The sequence below is a fragment of the Mercenaria mercenaria genome, chromosome 12, assembly GCF_021730395.1.
Source record: "Mercenaria mercenaria strain notata chromosome 12, MADL_Memer_1, whole genome shotgun sequence".
Classification (NCBI taxonomy): Eukaryota; Metazoa; Mollusca; class Bivalvia; order Venerida; family Veneridae; genus Mercenaria; species Mercenaria mercenaria.
Genome location: NC_069372.1, coordinates 50,444,242 through 50,461,208, shown reverse-complemented (window position 1 = coordinate 50,461,208; position 16,967 = coordinate 50,444,242). Strand labels below are relative to the sequence as shown.

Here is a 16,967-nt window from a genome sequence, read left to right as displayed (position 1 = left end):
TTGTTAATGTGCTATTATAAGAAAAAATGCTGTGAGAAAATCATGTGTTTGTATTTATCTTTACTATTATTTGTTGAATATGGTATGCAAGAAAAAGATTCTATCACTGGCTTTATGTGCAGACGGGAATACGCGGGTCTCGGGTAACTGTTTACGCGGTAACTCGGCAGGAGCCTCGTTACCGCCTAAACAGTTACCCTCGAGACCGTAAATTCCCATCTGCACCCACAACCAGTGAAAGAATCTCATACTATTGTCTTGCATTATTTTGCAAGAAAACAGGTACGGTTGCGACTATGCATTGCGCAATAACATAAATTTCTCTTCATTTTCATATCAGTTTTAAATTGACTGTGAAAAAGTTCTTCTAACTAAAATTTGTTTTGGCACAAAACATATGATTTGCATCTGTATAATTTACAACGTATTGTAGGTTAGGTAACGTGTGAGGATATTTCAGTGGCATAACGAGATAATTGAAACATGGTGGACAGATGACTTTGATTTAAATGTCGTAGAATATACATAAGCTTTGTAATACATTGTAATTCAGATGATTACTGTGCTTCAATTACTATCAATACTGCGTTTCATCCTGAAGGACCAAAACTGTTACAACTTTTGGCGAATTTCTTTTTTTTAAAAAATGGATGCAGTTTTTAAGTCCGGTGTAAATCAAATAGATATCTATATTTGAGCCGCACCGTGAGAAAACCAGCATAGTGCGTTTGCGACCAGCATGGATCCAGACCAGCCTGCGCATCCGCTAACAGTTTCTGTAATTGCAATAGGGTTTGAAAGCGAACAGTATGGATCCTGACTAGACTGCGCGGATGCGCAGGCTGGTCTGGATCCATGCTGGTCGCAAATGCACTATGTTGGTTTTCTCATGTTGCGTCTCATTTAACATAAAATCATAGCAATTGCACTGTGGATGAACTAAGTTATCATTTTGGCATTTTGTATTGTGAAGTATGGCAAAAATAAATAAACTTGGTGTAATTTCATTCTTATCTCTTTACAGTTTGTGAAATGCTGTCATTAATAAAGTTACAAATGTTTATCTCATTTGATATCTGGATTTGTTTGGAATTAAATTTGAAATCTGGATATTTCGGACCTCATTCAATTTCAAGGCTATGTTTAAACTTATCTCATATTTACGACGGGAAGATTTATCGTTATAAGATCCAAATCTGCCACTGTTGGAAACATTTAAATCAGTTGCAATGAACAAGCGTTGTGCGCCGCCAATCATAATGCTCATTGAGTAGCATACAAGTATAATATGTACACTTAATAGGACAGGATAATCTGATAAATATACATACGATATAATTATTATCTGGAATTTCCCGCCGTTTTTTTTTTTAATTTACGAATATAAATATAGACATATATTCGAATTTTCTTTTTTTTTATAAACCATGGATATAAATATTATAAACGAGTTTTCAGCCATAAAAGGACTTGTGTTATTTCTGCTCCTGGCACTGTATGAGAATATGGTTGATTGCAAGGGATATGCACGCTACTTTATCCAACCCAGGTCAAGGTAGGTATTTTTTTTTTAATTTACATGTCAAGAGTGTGTTCTTCACAGGTTTGTAGTAAAATGTATGGAAATGTATTTCTTGTAATAAATGAATAAATAGTTTTAACTGACATTATAAACGCATTCTGTCTTAACTGATGAAATGTATTAACAATGACTGCAGTGGATGACTGCTTTTCTATGCAGATATCTGTACACTTTCGGTTCAGACTCATTTTACACATTTTATGATTTTACATAGTGTTTTTTAAACTATAAAACACATGTTTGCAAACTTAATAATGGGCATGGTTGTTTTGAATTTATTAACGAGAAGTGGTATCTAATATATGCTTATTTAAGAAAACATAAAAGTCTCAATATTTTATCAGATAGTTTACAAGGGAGTATACTCCTGCTAACACATATGTATTTTCACTAACAATAAATGGTCATTTAATAAATACACTTTATTCTCCGTATATGTGAATAAGAAGCATCAAGTTCGACTGATGTTAAGAAATAAATAATACAAGGATTATAATAAACATAATTAGTACATTATATGTATACATAAGGGGCAAAGGGAGAAGCAAGGTGGGATGGGGTTGGGGGAAGGTCGAGGTGCTATGGATAGGGAGCATATGCTTTGCCTTATCCCAACCCTTACTCCTTATAACCCAAACATCTGTTGTTTTTTCCCTAACAGAAATACCAGTAGATAAAATAAACCAAGTTAAGAGAGTATTTGTATAGCTGTCCAAAAGTTTTCAGGTTCGGCTCCATTGATCCCCCGCCCACCTACTCGCCCTCCTAATCTTTGAGATCGCGTCTACGCCAATGGCGCTGGTATAATAATTTACAGCATATCTCAGAATGAGGCTTCAACAAGGTCCAAATACCTATACAATACTTTAATATAACAGCAGAGATCCTACAAGAATATCCATGTTAATAGAATAAGAAAACCTTCAGCAATGTGTATATGTGGGACTGCATCCAAGATTTCGTAAATAATATGCTTGAAATACCAATATCTAACTTAAATAATAAATCATTCTCATTTTGTCTTGAAATGTTTCAACTGTAATCTAATTTAATATGCCAGGTAAAGTTAAATATTGAACATACATATCAACTACAACATATGTTAAAAGTCAACCTACTTCCGATATAGATGACGAGAAACAATACAAAATTCGTCCTGAAGTCTCCAACACTTTGCTCAGAAAATAAATAATTTCTTCTTCTGACTGGCATCCCTAGACATTAGCGTGTTAATGTTTTCACGAATTTTAAAACTGTCGACTAATTTATGTTGAAGTAATTTATCATTTCTCTACTCGGTATGTTTTATTTGACTTGTTCCTGCAAAGCATAGATTTAGTTATCTGGCTACAACGCTTTTTATTTTCTGACGGTTGCGTTCAGAGAGATCCGTAACAGTATGAAGCTTAAATGTTTTAGCTAGTCATTTTCGCTTTTTTTTAAACTCATAAGACTAAAACTTATCTAAACAGTACATGCTGATTAAGGATTGTCATTTATAGACCTATATGATGAACGTTAGTATCTGTGAAGCAGTTTATTCTGCTAGCCAATTTCTGCAAACGTTGTCTTTTCGTTTTGTCGTCTTTTCGCCCACCAAAAAGACGTCGTTTTCGTCGTCATTCGTTTTTTTTTCGTTCTGTTTTTGTTTCGTCCACGGAAACTCGAAAAGACAACGATTTAGCGTTATTGTCGCGGAAAAACGCAAAAGAACGAAATGACGACTGAGTTGCCATTTACAGGGCTTGAAAAATGTCGTCTTTTCAGTTTGCTTCGTTGTTTCGTGGCACAGAATAACGCAAAGACGACAAATAAAAAAAACGTTTTATTTTCGTTGTTTCGCCTTCCGGTAAACATGCGCAGTGCAAACGTGTACATGTTAATAGGATGTTGAACTATGAGTTCATGAGTAGCAGAGTTATTATTACAATAAAGTAATGTTATGCGCATGAGTGACGGGAGGCGAAACAACGAAAGACGACCGTTTGTCACTTGCCGTCCTTTCGTTGTTTCTTTATTTCGCAATATTTATTAAAGACGACGAATTTAAGGCGCCGTTATCGGCGCATAGTATCTGTCGTTATTTCGAAAAAAGAAAAACACGACAGAACGAAAAGACGAAGACGACTGAACGAAAAGACGACGTTAGCAGAAATCAACCACCATATGTTTCAGACTGTTTAATTGTTTCACCGTCTGGTTCACTCACAAGACTAAGTCTGCGTCCTTGACTATTATTTGTTTAAAGAAATTTCATTCGGATGATTGTTCTTTTGTTATAAACATGTTTAATGCACAGTGAGAATTTTGAAGAAGTTGACGAGTGGATCTGGGCCCGTATTCATAAAGCATCTTAAGTATAAGTTTTGACTTAAGTTGAAAATTTTACTTAAGTTTGTGGTGATTTCAGCTTAAGTCTAAGTAAAAGACTTAAGTCCTATTCATAAAACAGCTTAAACTTAAGATACGTAAGAAATGACTTAAGTCAGAAAACAAAATGGCGTCGTGAGTACGATTAAAGTGTTGTTTTTCAGATAAAAGCACTTTAAACATAGCTGTGCATGTTGTATCTGTCTGAAATTAATGCTTTTTTTTAAATGTTTTCGTCCACAATAAAAGCCAAGAATTACTTATTAAGTTGTTTTATGAATAACAAATATACTTAAGTAAAATAAATTTCTTACCTAAGTAATACTTAAGAAAATAATCAATTTCTTATACTTATACTTAAGATGCTTTATGAATACGGCCCCTGGAACAGAAGATTAGCGAGATAGAGGGGAGATAACTAGGCGGATCTTTATATAGTTATACAATTACCAGGAGGCACGGATTTTTAAAATTTGTGTCATAGAAAACATATATCACAAGTTTCTAAATAACCCTAGAATATGTCTTGCAGTATAAAACATGTTTGATCCTTTAAAATATTGTTAATTGTGATACAATGTGGAGGGTCAAGAATATTTGATATGAATCATAATTTAAATACATGATTTCTGCTTCTAACAGTTTAACAAGTTGTCAGCTTGTAGATGCAGTTTCTACATTTTAACTTATATTTAGTTGCAATGAGTTTTTATTTCGCGGCGAATAACTACACGTATCTTTTTGGCATTTGATATTTATAGTATTGTACTTAACAGTATTGCGAAAAAGATGTAATATAACAGTTCTTGTTTCTGTTAGTGAATGAAATTACAAATGTTGAATTGTTTGTTTTAATCAATTTGATATATTGACATTAGTATTTATTAAGAACATTTTCATCAAATAATCGATTCATTCTATGTTTATACTTATATCAGTTTTACGACTAGCATTTTTATCGCTGTAGGATTCTAAATCTGCCGCTGTTGGAAATATTTACTTCGACAGGCTTATCTGTTGCTTATTGAGGAGCATGATTGGCATGTCGAGGTGATATAGGACAGGGCAACACACACTATATATAAATGGACTGGAAGTCCCAAAGTTTTTATTTTAAACTTGAGATTACGAACATAGACGTATATTCGAACTTTGTTTTTCTGAACAATGGATATAACTATATTTCAAGACATTATGCATATTAAAAGATTTGTGTTCATTCTACTTCTGATATTGTTTGAGAATGTGGTGAGATGTAAAGGATATAGACACTACGGTATGCAATCTTCTCGACAGTAAGTGTATTAAATTATTTTTTCAATTGCTAGTTGTTTAAAAGCTGGTCATAGATTTGTGAACCTTATACCTCTTGCAGGAGGGATAAATGCATCTTCGCCAAAATCCGCTATACCATCGTTCACATTCGGTAGTGAAGTTGGCATCAGCCAGTATTTAATTTAGTTATGTTTATAATTTATTCAAAGCAAGTTGAAAATAGTAGACTCGTTATATCATGAAATTAAGTTAACATCTGCTTATACGCGTATGTACTTTTTTTCCAACATAAAAACAAAACAAAATATGAATGCACTTAATTCTCCGTATTTGTTATGTTTTCACAATGTCAACATGTTTTAAATCACCTTGTACACTTATATATAGTGTGTAAATATTAGGATCGTTGATGCTTTATATCTGTACCTACATTAACAAAACTCATAATTTAACTTTATGAATGGGATTTTTATCTTGGTCAAATATGAATTAAAGGTACCCGAACATAGAAATCAAGAAAAAAAAAGACCAAGAGAGAACAGCTTCATTCACAGAATGTAGCCCACTTTCATGTTTTTTTTTTGTTGTTGTTTTTTTTTTTGTTAACACGTACAGATATGTTAGAGAAATACAATAATTGTCTTATTAAAGCATAACACTAAATATAGGATACAATATAATTATAAAGATGATGACTGATAAATCAAACTGGCATGCTTTTGACTATTCAGTTAGAACACATAGATAAGTTAAGCATAAAGAGAATTGTACATTTGCATTGTAGCCCCTTAAGACAAAAATAAAACTAGTTCCAACCTAAGATTTATTAAGCTATTTATGCTATTTATCTAGTTCACTATTTTCTGATGTTTCGTGCATCATGTACAACAAGTGCATTCTATTTTGATATGTGTGATATACATGGGGACAGCTGATATATTTATATCGACATTTAGAACAAAACTTATATACATTCCATTCATATTCATTTTTGCACTGATGTCCCTTGATCAAATAGGCAGACCCTCAGATGGCTATGTTAACTGGAAATAGTTTCCACTACATGCCGTCATTTTCCCACTCTTTCTCAATTTCTATGTGACGTAACCATACGATACGAACGTTTCTGATTTCTTTCTAGACTCATTGAGAATTGTACTTATTCACAAACCACACGCTCACTTAAACTATTTAACGAATATTTATAGACGAATATTTATAGACCTTAATTGATGAATTAGAATCTCTTTGAACCTAATGAGCTGCCGTCTCTACAAGTTTCCGGTAGTGAAGCTAACATGTCTGTGTTTCATTCACAATAAGTCTGCATGAAAATCTTCCGTCCAGAAAGTGTACTTTATACTTTTGACTGCCAAAATACTAAAGCGCAGTCAAAAGAGTAATGTTTCCGAAGAAAGGATGGCCAGGTGCTGGAAGAATGTTCAGTAACGGGGTGTGTCATGCACTTTAATCAGTTTATCGAAATAAGCATGACTAATGTAAGAGGCTCGAAATTTAAAACTGTTTTGCTTTATAAAGCAGCAAAAGCATGTTTTAAACACATTCTTAAATACACAAATAGGTCTGTTTTTCATCATTATACAGGTCTTTGCATATTCGTATTTTTTAATTTGTCAAAGAAAATTAGTATTGTGATGCAATATGTATGGTAAAAATATGTGAGATGATCATACCTTTACTTTATGATACCTGACTGTTACAACCAGAAGTCCTAAAATATTGGATGTAGTTTTATCCCACTGGAAATAAAAATAGATTTCTATATTTAACTTTTATTGAGTACAAGCAGAGTATTTGCGCTGATGTTTCCCGCTTTGAATAAACTACAGTTATCTCTATGGCATTTGTTATCGATGTGTTGGACTTCCTAGAATTGCAAAAAGCAAAACAAACGAAGATCTATGAAGTAACGGCAAACAGAAGCTCTTTTCTCCGCGGAACGTAGATTCATGATGTCTGAAAACGGTTAATTGAGCTAGATCTAATATTTTTATATCATGATTTAATTCTTTGTTTATACTGATGTCAATTTCACAGTTGGCACCAGAGAAAAATTCTAAATGCCGCTATGGAAAGTTTTCTTTCACCAAGGCTATTTTAATTGCTAGAAGCAAATGCTCTGTGTTTGAGTAGCATACGCCAATATTGCAGATAGGCGGAAGAAATTGCTTCGTTCAATTAATATTAACCAGATAATCTTATAAATATATATACGTTTATCATTTGGATTTCCCGCCATTTCTTTTAAACATAGAGTTATGTTCGGCTTATGCTTTTGAAACGATGTGTATAAATAGTTTTGAGGCGTTTTCGTCTCTTAAAGGAATAGTGGTGGTTTTACTTGTGCTGTTTGAGGATAAGATAGAGTGTACAAGATATGGGCATTACTTTATGCAACCTATGTCACAGTAAGTTCAAGCAATCATTTTTTTAACTTACTGACTCGTTTGCAGATTTGTAGTTAAATGTAGTTAATAGAATCTCAAGTTTTTTTTTTATCAATATAATGTTTCTTGCTGATTGTGTTTTCTAAAAAATCGTTAGAATTTAGGAGGATTTTTGAAATTATCTATTGTGAATGAGTAGCTTTAATTGACAGATTTAAACATCATATCTTAACTGGTAGATATGCAAAAAAGAATCTAGATAAAACCAAGATAGCTGCATTTGTTGCTTTTTTATATCAGTCAACACCTTCTGTTGCATGAGATGTTTCTTTCTAGCATGTTGGTGCTCTTGAAGAGTTCTAACATGTCAACTGTCCAGAATGACAAATTAACGCACCAATACGACAAATGAGGTACTTGTCGTATTTTATAGTTTGTCGTTCTGGCATGTTGGCTTGTTGGCGCTTGCGAACATGTCAGAACGACATGTTAGCACACGGGTACGATCTACAAAGTACTTATCACATTGGTGCTCTAGGTTGATCTGGCATATTTGGGTGCTGGCGCTCTTCAAACGCGCAAACACGTAAATACGCAATGGCAGAAATGAGCCACCAAAGTTTCAATTTAATTATTAACACATTTTCACAATTTGTGGTATTTAACTGATAATTGTTTATTAATTTGTTTGCAATTTTGCGTTCATTGACAAAAGTGGGGATATTGAACATACTTATTGTGGATGAACGTACATAGTGTATTTTCATAATATGTCAAAATGTTTTAAATAATACTATACAACTAACATTAGACACCAAGCTATCTAGTTTGTAAGTAATTTAGGACTGACGTTGTAAGTACTTCGAGCTATGTATGCGTATAATAAATTACTATCTATCTCGTAAGTTAATTAAATAAATGGGATTTTTATCTGGGCCAAACATGTATAGAGCATACTAAAACACAAAAGCAAAGTAAAAGCAAATGTAACTTATAACTCCCGAAATCATCCATTGCAAATGCTGTAAATGTACGCAAATGACATAAGCATCAAGGACAGGAGGAACAAATACAGGGAAACAGTTGGGCACCACTGTGGAGCTAAAATACGTTGTGTACAAAGCCCTTCTTAAAAACGTATTAGCGCAGTCACAAAGCGTAGGAGCAGAGCGGCCTTGATTGGCCAACCCCTCCACACTAATTTTGAGAGTGTGGGGTGTGTGTGTGGAGGTGGGAGGGGGGGGGGGGGGGGGGGGGCAGATATTTGTTTTGGTCCCTACTTTTTGACCCCAAAAACTGATTATTGTAAAAAAAAACAGTAGATAAAGAAAAAACTATTTTAGACATCATTTATATGTACTGATAAGAATTTTATGGTTGTAATGTGTATCCTATTTGTTTTAGTCGAATATAAAAATGTAAAGTGAAGTTGAAATTTACTTGTGCAATTTTCCCAGGCAGTTAATTTAAAACGACCCGTTTCGTGTCATAAACTTTTATCTTTATCATCACTATTTTTGTTCTATTTGTGTTAAATGGTGAACCACCTGACTACGTTATAGTAAACACAGTACAGGTTTTCCCCTTCTTATGATTGAACTAGTATACTGTAAACAAAGGTTAAAGATTTCCAGTGCCCGCCTCTCATTAAATGTTTTATTTGTAGATATTTACTTCAGATGTAGAAAACCCTCATAAAATGTCTTTAAACGCAGTAATTCTGTGTGTAGAGCTGCATATACGAGTACATATCAATATATTTGCTAAAACAATGAATCTGGAAATAAGTGTAGTACAAATGTATATGTTTCATTGAAAAATGAAGAATATTGTCAGTTATGTTGTAAATATATTCTGGTGTATTCTGAATTCTGGCATACAAGAGGTTTATCATGGTTTCTAGGTAGAACCAAAGGCGCTGGCAAGTTGTAAAAGTCTGCAAAAGTAAAAAAAACAAAACACATATTTTTTTCAAAATTTATATTTTATTGATTTCTGTAGTGAGAAATCCACTAGGTCAGTAGAAAGTATGCTTTTCGCTAACATAGCCGAGTTCACCAAATCAGTATAGTTATAATCACTATAGATATTTATAAATTTGTAAATGCCATAAATGCAAGGTAATCCAAAATAATACTGTATTCATATACTTCTATTTTTGCATTATTAGATCTTTTCATCATAGCCGTGAAAATCAAACAGCTTGACGCGAAAACCTCAAATAAAAGTCAAACCATTTTAAGTGGCACCCTTGCACTTTAATTCCCACGAACATTCCTCAGTTAATCAAAAAATGATATTGCGACCTTAAAATAGCACAAAAATAGCAGTGAGGAGCCTTGGAAAATAGTTATAGGTTCTTTTATAACACTATATGACCATTTTGAACACAATTTCTATTGATTTTATAAGCGATACCACCAGTTTAAATGAAATTGTCTGTAACCAATTGATAAACCCATCTATATCACAGTCTGCAAATGTTCATATCTTGGCTAGAATATTATATATCAGTACGAACGAGAAAATCATGCCGAAACAGTAATAAATGGCCGTAGATTTCATTTTTATTATTTTAAATGTAGTCCAAACGTATTTAGAGACTTCAATATACTTGTTTTACTACCCAAGCACAGAAATACTGAATAATATGTACCTGTGTTTACCAGAAATGGTTTATTTATCAGACATGGTGACGCCCATTAACATACACAACTTCTGGGGAAACCCCAACCTATAATAGGGGTCGAAATAAGTGACAACTATTATGTTAAGATATATGTTAAAAAAATAACTGCAACATCCGCTATTTCAATGCAAATTAAGCTCCATAATAAATCACATTATTATTAAATATGTAGTTGCTCATATATAGTCTTACATCATCATAATTGCACTTGTGTTGCAAATCGTGTACGTTGTCAGTGCATGGTACATCAACTTGTGATACTTATTTGCTATTAATTGTCCTTTGCTCATATTGATATCCAGAAACGTAAGTACTTTACCTTTTTATAGGGCATAAATCAAACTAATACGAAGCCTGTAGAAAATTAAATGATTTAGTGAAGCTATAACATATTAAAGTAGTTCAGCTACATCATGCGTTGATCAGATAATAATATCACAGATGACTAACAAATCTTTTACCATCAATCATGAGACCATGCTGACTTTTTTTTTTTTTGACGGCTGTTTGAACCAAACTCCCTGACGAAAATGTGAAAAGATGCTTGGCTCACCGAGTAAGTCGATTATATGTTATAGTCGCTGACATCATCAATTACAACTGAAGAAATCATGACCAAATACGGAGATAAAATTGCCGCAGCCCCAAAAATAACTGGAGCTATTATTTAAAAATAGCTCTGATTATTATTGATGCCTGCAGAGTATCAAAACAAACTTTAAGTTTAACTTTCAAGTTCGATCCTGGCTCAGCAAATCACATCAAAATCTCCATCAAGACCATGTGACTTTTTACGTCCAAAATTAAACATTTCATTTCAGCTATAGATCAGTTGTAACTTACTAACTCTTATAACTGGTCATGTGAGCTACCCTTAATGTAACAAGACAAGGTAAAAACATTTAACATTTATTAGCATTTACAAAACAATTTATGCAGCAAATAAAAACACCAAATTAAATAGATCTATGAATTAACGTTTATAAACGTAAATTTTCAAAATAAAGTTAGTTAAGTTCTGGCATGTGACTGGCCACGGCTCCGTTCTCGTCGGGATACCGAGCCAAGACAAATAGCTTATATTTTACTGAACAATATCTATCATCAATACCATCATTTATACTATGGTCTTTCGGGTAAGATAAATGTTGTATTAAACGCCAACCTCTGTCAGATTTAGGGACTAGACCTGTAAGTGAAACTTTAAGATTTGGAAAAGGTGGTGAACTGAAAGGACCAGCTATTCTTCCTTAATCTACTTCCTTGTCCAATTTTGTTTGTAATTCTTCTGGTAGAAGCCGATTTTAAGTTTTTTGCACGGGAAGGTAATCTAGAACCCGTGTAACTTAGCCGAAAACCTTTAGAAAATCCATTTAATAATAAATTCGCGTCTGCCTTGTTAGGATATTTCGAAACGTATTTGGCTAGAAGTTTAGTGTTTATAGGTGATGGCCCGAGGGCCGTTTAATCTCGGTTGTGCAGTCGGGTTTCTGATTGAAGGCCTTGACTGATGACGGTATGGACTTGTCTGTTCGTGGACTGTAACGAATGGCCTTGACCTATTGGTAAAACAGAAACGGCTTGGGTGATTCCCGCTACAATTTAAGCATGTGTGAGTATACATAAAAAAAGGTCTTACACATGTTTTCAAATTGAAATCGAAGCATTTTCTAAGTACACCTTGATTCTCGTTTGACACTACCGATGCTGAATGACCTACATAAATCAACCACAATTCATAATCAATATTCGCCCAAGATTTATTAGGATCGAGAGACATTCTAAACCTAAACTGTTCGTCATAACTTTTCCAACCCAAAGCTAAATTTTTTTTTGCAGCGATTCGTATTGTCTGCAAATATTTCAAAAGCTCCTGTGTTTTTTCAGGATGCACAGCCAAGAAAATACTCATGAAAACAACAAAAGCATCTGTCCACACCTCTATTGACATTATCTTTTGATTGTTATTTGATTCTCTTCTGAAAATTAATTCCCCTGAATTATTTATAATAAATTTTCCATCCCTTTCAGAGTCAAATTTATTGCTCAATAACGATCCTAAATCAACATAGGCTCCAGCAATAATCTTTTCCTTAATATTAGATGGTGTCATTGCCCCTAGTTCGGTATGAATACTAATAACTGGGTTAATTATACATGTCTCGGGAATGCCACGCCACTGCGAATCTTCAGCAGGCACTGTCCCAAGCGCTGACCTTGATGACCCCGAAACCGCATATTCAGCAGACGCTGACGTTGAGGACCCCGAAACCGCAGCTTCAGCAGACACTGTCCCTAATGCTGACCTTGATGACCCCGGAATCGCATCTACAGCAGGCACTGTCCCCAACGCTGACCTTGATGACCCCGAAAGCGCATCCGGCGCCGTCACTGCTGGCACTTGTACAACTTCGGACCTCACTGGCGCGTCCGACGAAACTGTAACTGCTGGCACGTCCGACACCGACATCAGTGGCACTGATGAAGCTTCAGACTCATGATCCGCCTTCCTTTTCCGTCCTCTTGACCTACGAGACTCTATCATTTTGCTTAGTCTTAATTGCGAAGCCATCAGGACAAAACAACAATTTGTGCTGATGAAACAAAACCACAGAATTTAGTTTCCTGACAACTGGCTGTCCCAACACACTCACACGGAAAAAGAATAGCCCAACTTTGTGGTGATAAAAACGAAAAAATTCACTTTTGTAACTTTTTTTTTCTGACGGCTGTTTGAACCAAACTCTCTGACGAAAATGTGAAAAAGATGCTTGGCTCACCGAGTAAGTCGATTATACGTTATAGTCGCTGACATCATCAATTACAACTGAAGAAATTCATGACCAAATACGGAGATAAAATTGCCGCAGCCCCAAAAATAACTGGAGCTATTATTTAAAAATAGCTCTGACTATTTCGAAATCTCACGTTGGGTGTAGATATTCTTCCATGTGAGGAAGCCATCCGGAAGGTCAGTAGGTCTATCCTGGTGTTAGCGCATACCTGAAATAATATCTTGAGGGTTATTCTACATCCTCAGAGTCGTGAAGATTTTAGGTTTGAGATTTTATTATCTATCACAGTCTCATCCTTATACAAATAATAAAAATCATCAAATATACATAAACCTAAAATGTACATGGTCATTCTATGATTAGAATTACAAGATACTTTATCACAAATAATACTAACATTTATATCACAGGCTAGTACCTACATCAGTTAATCATATTAATTAATATGGCCTTGAGATTTCTTCATCAAACATCGCACGCATAAACATATTGACATCACGTATCCCAATTAAGCGCTGCCTATTCATCTAAGCAAACACATTTACGATGCAAGAGGCTTGTCGGAATATGAATATACTCGTTGTCCAAAGAAGAAATGTGAAACTCTAGATTATTTACAGCACTACTTTACAAGTTAAATATAAAACTGAGTAGTAAATGCTAGTAGCTGTGCTACGAGTTTTGAAATAAAAGAACTATTATGGTTGGCTTACATCCCATACACATGTTTTACATTTGTAGGTAGCATTTAATACCCAAACATTATAAAAGATTTATACATTTAAAACACAAAGGCATTGTTTACACATGTAAAAATGTCTTCTTTGTAGTATTAAAAAGCAGGTTATGGCTAAAATTCTTATCATGTTATTATCAGTAAAAAGCAATTTCATTTTATCATTATTTCATAAACTTATAAAATTAGTTTCAGAAACTTTGGCACTTTCAAACAAGGTATTTCTTATATCACTGTACAAATAACATTCATCCTCAGTGTTACTGTCATTATTGTCAATACAAAATGGATAGATTCGCCTATTAGTAGGCAAACCTTTATATCGAGTTTCAATGCGCAGTGGAGCAACTCCAGCTTAATTTTGGTATCATCATATTACAATACTTTTCGTCCTGTTTAAATGTACATTAAGTTCTAATAACCTTAACTTTGGCAATAAGCAAACCCATTGCACGACTATCACTCTGAGCTACCATCTTGGCAGTAACCGCCACATGTAAACACAGTACTACATCTAGGTACAGAGTGTGTACGGAAATAGACAATATTACTTTTACTGACATTTATTGACATATCATTTCTGTCAGACCAATTATTTAAGGCATTAACAAAGTTTGAAGGTTCTGTTCACTATCTGCTATTAACAGAATATCATCTGCATAAAGTAAAATGGATACAATATTTATCTGAATACCAAAATGCAAAGATTTTAGGTATACAGCAAGGTCATTTATGAAAAAATTGAACAATATGGGTGACAATATACAACCTTGTCTTAATCCACAATTTACATTAAACCAATCAGTTTTATGAGCATTTGCTCGGGCACAAGATGAAACAGGGTTATGTAACTCTCGGTCTTAATGGCAAGTAACATTTTACCACAAATACCAATATTTTGTAATCTATGAAAGTCGCCATATGAGTTATGATTGCGTTGTAGTGACATTAAACCCAATAAAAACAATTAATTCACGAACATCAACTTCAATCTCTGGCGGTTACTTAACTGCTTATAATTCTGTTTAGTGTTTTACATACTGTCATCAGGGCGGAGTTTCCGCATGTTTACAAAGTAATAACATTATTATGAATTAGAATGTCTTTGAACCGGTTTGTTTAAAATTAACGAGCTACCGAAGTTATTAATTTCCGGCATTTCTTCACAAAACTAAGCCTGCATGGAGCTTTTTTATCCCGGATGGAAAGATGTTTAAATGTTCGATGAATAAGCTTTTCTTTTCCCGTCTTATATATCCTTTATGTTTCGTTCCAACGTCAAGTTTTTACATTTGATTTTGTTTGTATTTCATTGGCAAATAGTGGTATTCGGCAGAATGTTTTATTCACGAAATAAAAAGAAATACAAATAAACATTTTTATATCTTTTCAGACGTTACTTCTACTTGTATATGTATATTTTGACTTATATCTAACACAAAATAAATAAATTAATTTTCCGTAGTTATTATGTGAAATGCTTTAAATCATCTTATACCACTGAAATAGAAACCAAGCTATGTAGTATGTAAATACGAGGATCTAGCACTAAGGTCCGAAATACATGTTATGTATGGGCTTAATGAATTACTTATTGTTGCGGTTTCAGTAACATGGACGGAAAAAGGGATCACATATACGTATTTAACGAATGGCTTAAAATATAAAGGTAGTTTTAAACGTTTGATTAACTGACAGATGCGGCGTAACGTCTTTTATCTGGAAAACTTAGAATAATGCTAAATGTAGTATATAGAGTTTTAGCGTTATTGTCTTTTTTTTGGATAAATTTTGACAATTGCTTGGTTTTGATGTAAAATTAATCAAAATTGGAACATAAATATGCAGTAATATAAGGACTCCAATTGAGAAATTGTAAAAAAAACAACATTAAACAGATAACCTATACATTTTGTTTGGTCATAGGAAAAATAGTGAAATTTACAACTACGAAAATGTTCATTAAAATTTAAACTGTGGAACTTTTCCATAAGCGAAAATGTCACCAAAACATTTTATTTCTCTCTATCTGTTCTGGTGGGGCGGGGGCGGGGGGGGGGGGGGCTTTATCTCACTCTGTCCCTCTGATCAGATCGCTCTGTGTGGCTGCATTTGCTATATGTAAAGCGCCTTTGAACGTGTTTATCATGAAAATATAAATCTGGTATAATAATAGTAATAAATTTCCACAGAAGTCCATTGTGAAAAATGATCGAAGGTCCATCAAGCACGCGACTGTTATTTTTTCTTGAATGAATTTCATTTGCTTCGGAACACTATGGTTTTATAAAATTCTTTTTTATAGATCAGTATTTGTTGCAGACAAGCAGAGTTAAATAAATAAAGTGAATGAATATGTTTGATCGAAAGGTCAAGCTACTTTAAACAAATACATACTTGAGACAGAATTAATTGACGCGAGCTTATATGCTTACAAAGTATAATGAAACAAATTATCGCTCACTCAAGAGATAAATAACTAAAGTTTTGAATGACATGTTTGATTTAAACGTAGACAAATGGAACATAAAAGAAATACGTGTGCTTCGTGAAGAAGATATCGTCGAAGAATGACTGAATTATATTTTCCCCACAAGATTCGAAAGACTGATGATTTATAAGCTATTAAAATCGAGCCGCGCCATGAGAAAACCAACATAGTGCATTTGCGACCAGCATGGATCCAGACCAGCTTGCGCATCCACGCAGTCTGGTCAGGATCCATGCTGTTCGCGTTCAAAGCCTATTGCAGTTAGAGAAACCGGAAACGAACAGCATGGATCCTGACCAGACTGTGCGGATGCGCAGGCTGGTCTTGATCCATGCTGGTCGCAAATGCACTATGATGGTTTTCTCATGGTGCAGCTTATTTATCTATTTCATTATTTTCGGCTGTTCTGTATCATTGATATTGCATATAGCACTTGCATTCTGTTGTAAATATACCGACATATAATATAATATTATAGTTATAACAAAACTTCGCAGCTTTCAGAGCACTATTCATTCGGCGTATATGTGTGTTTATAATTATGACATAGCCCCTGTAATTCACACTTATCAAAGAAATAACATGCCCGCTAAAGCGAATAATTTATAGACCGTATTGATC

At 34.0% G+C, this 16,967-nt stretch overlaps 1 protein-coding gene across 3 annotated transcripts in view; it reads left to right on the top strand.

Moving 5' to 3' along the window:
* Window positions 1-1,029: 1,029 nt before the first annotated feature.
* The window catches only part of LOC123535289 (acetylcholinesterase collagenic tail peptide-like), a 135,786-nt gene continuing 119,848 nt past the window's right edge, over window positions 1,030-16,967 (top strand). Inside the window, exon 1 of one of the 3 annotated variants that reach the window (XM_053520026.1) lies at window positions 1,030-1,555. In XM_053520026.1, the coding sequence (XP_053376001.1) occupies window positions 1,428-1,555 (128 nt within the window). In that variant the 5' untranslated portion in view covers window positions 1,030-1,427. Of the gene's footprint in view, window positions 1,556-5,028; window positions 5,248-7,418; window positions 7,657-16,967 lie in introns of those variants that run through there. The other 2 variants (XM_053520028.1, XM_053520030.1) reach the window with 2 other exon arrangements.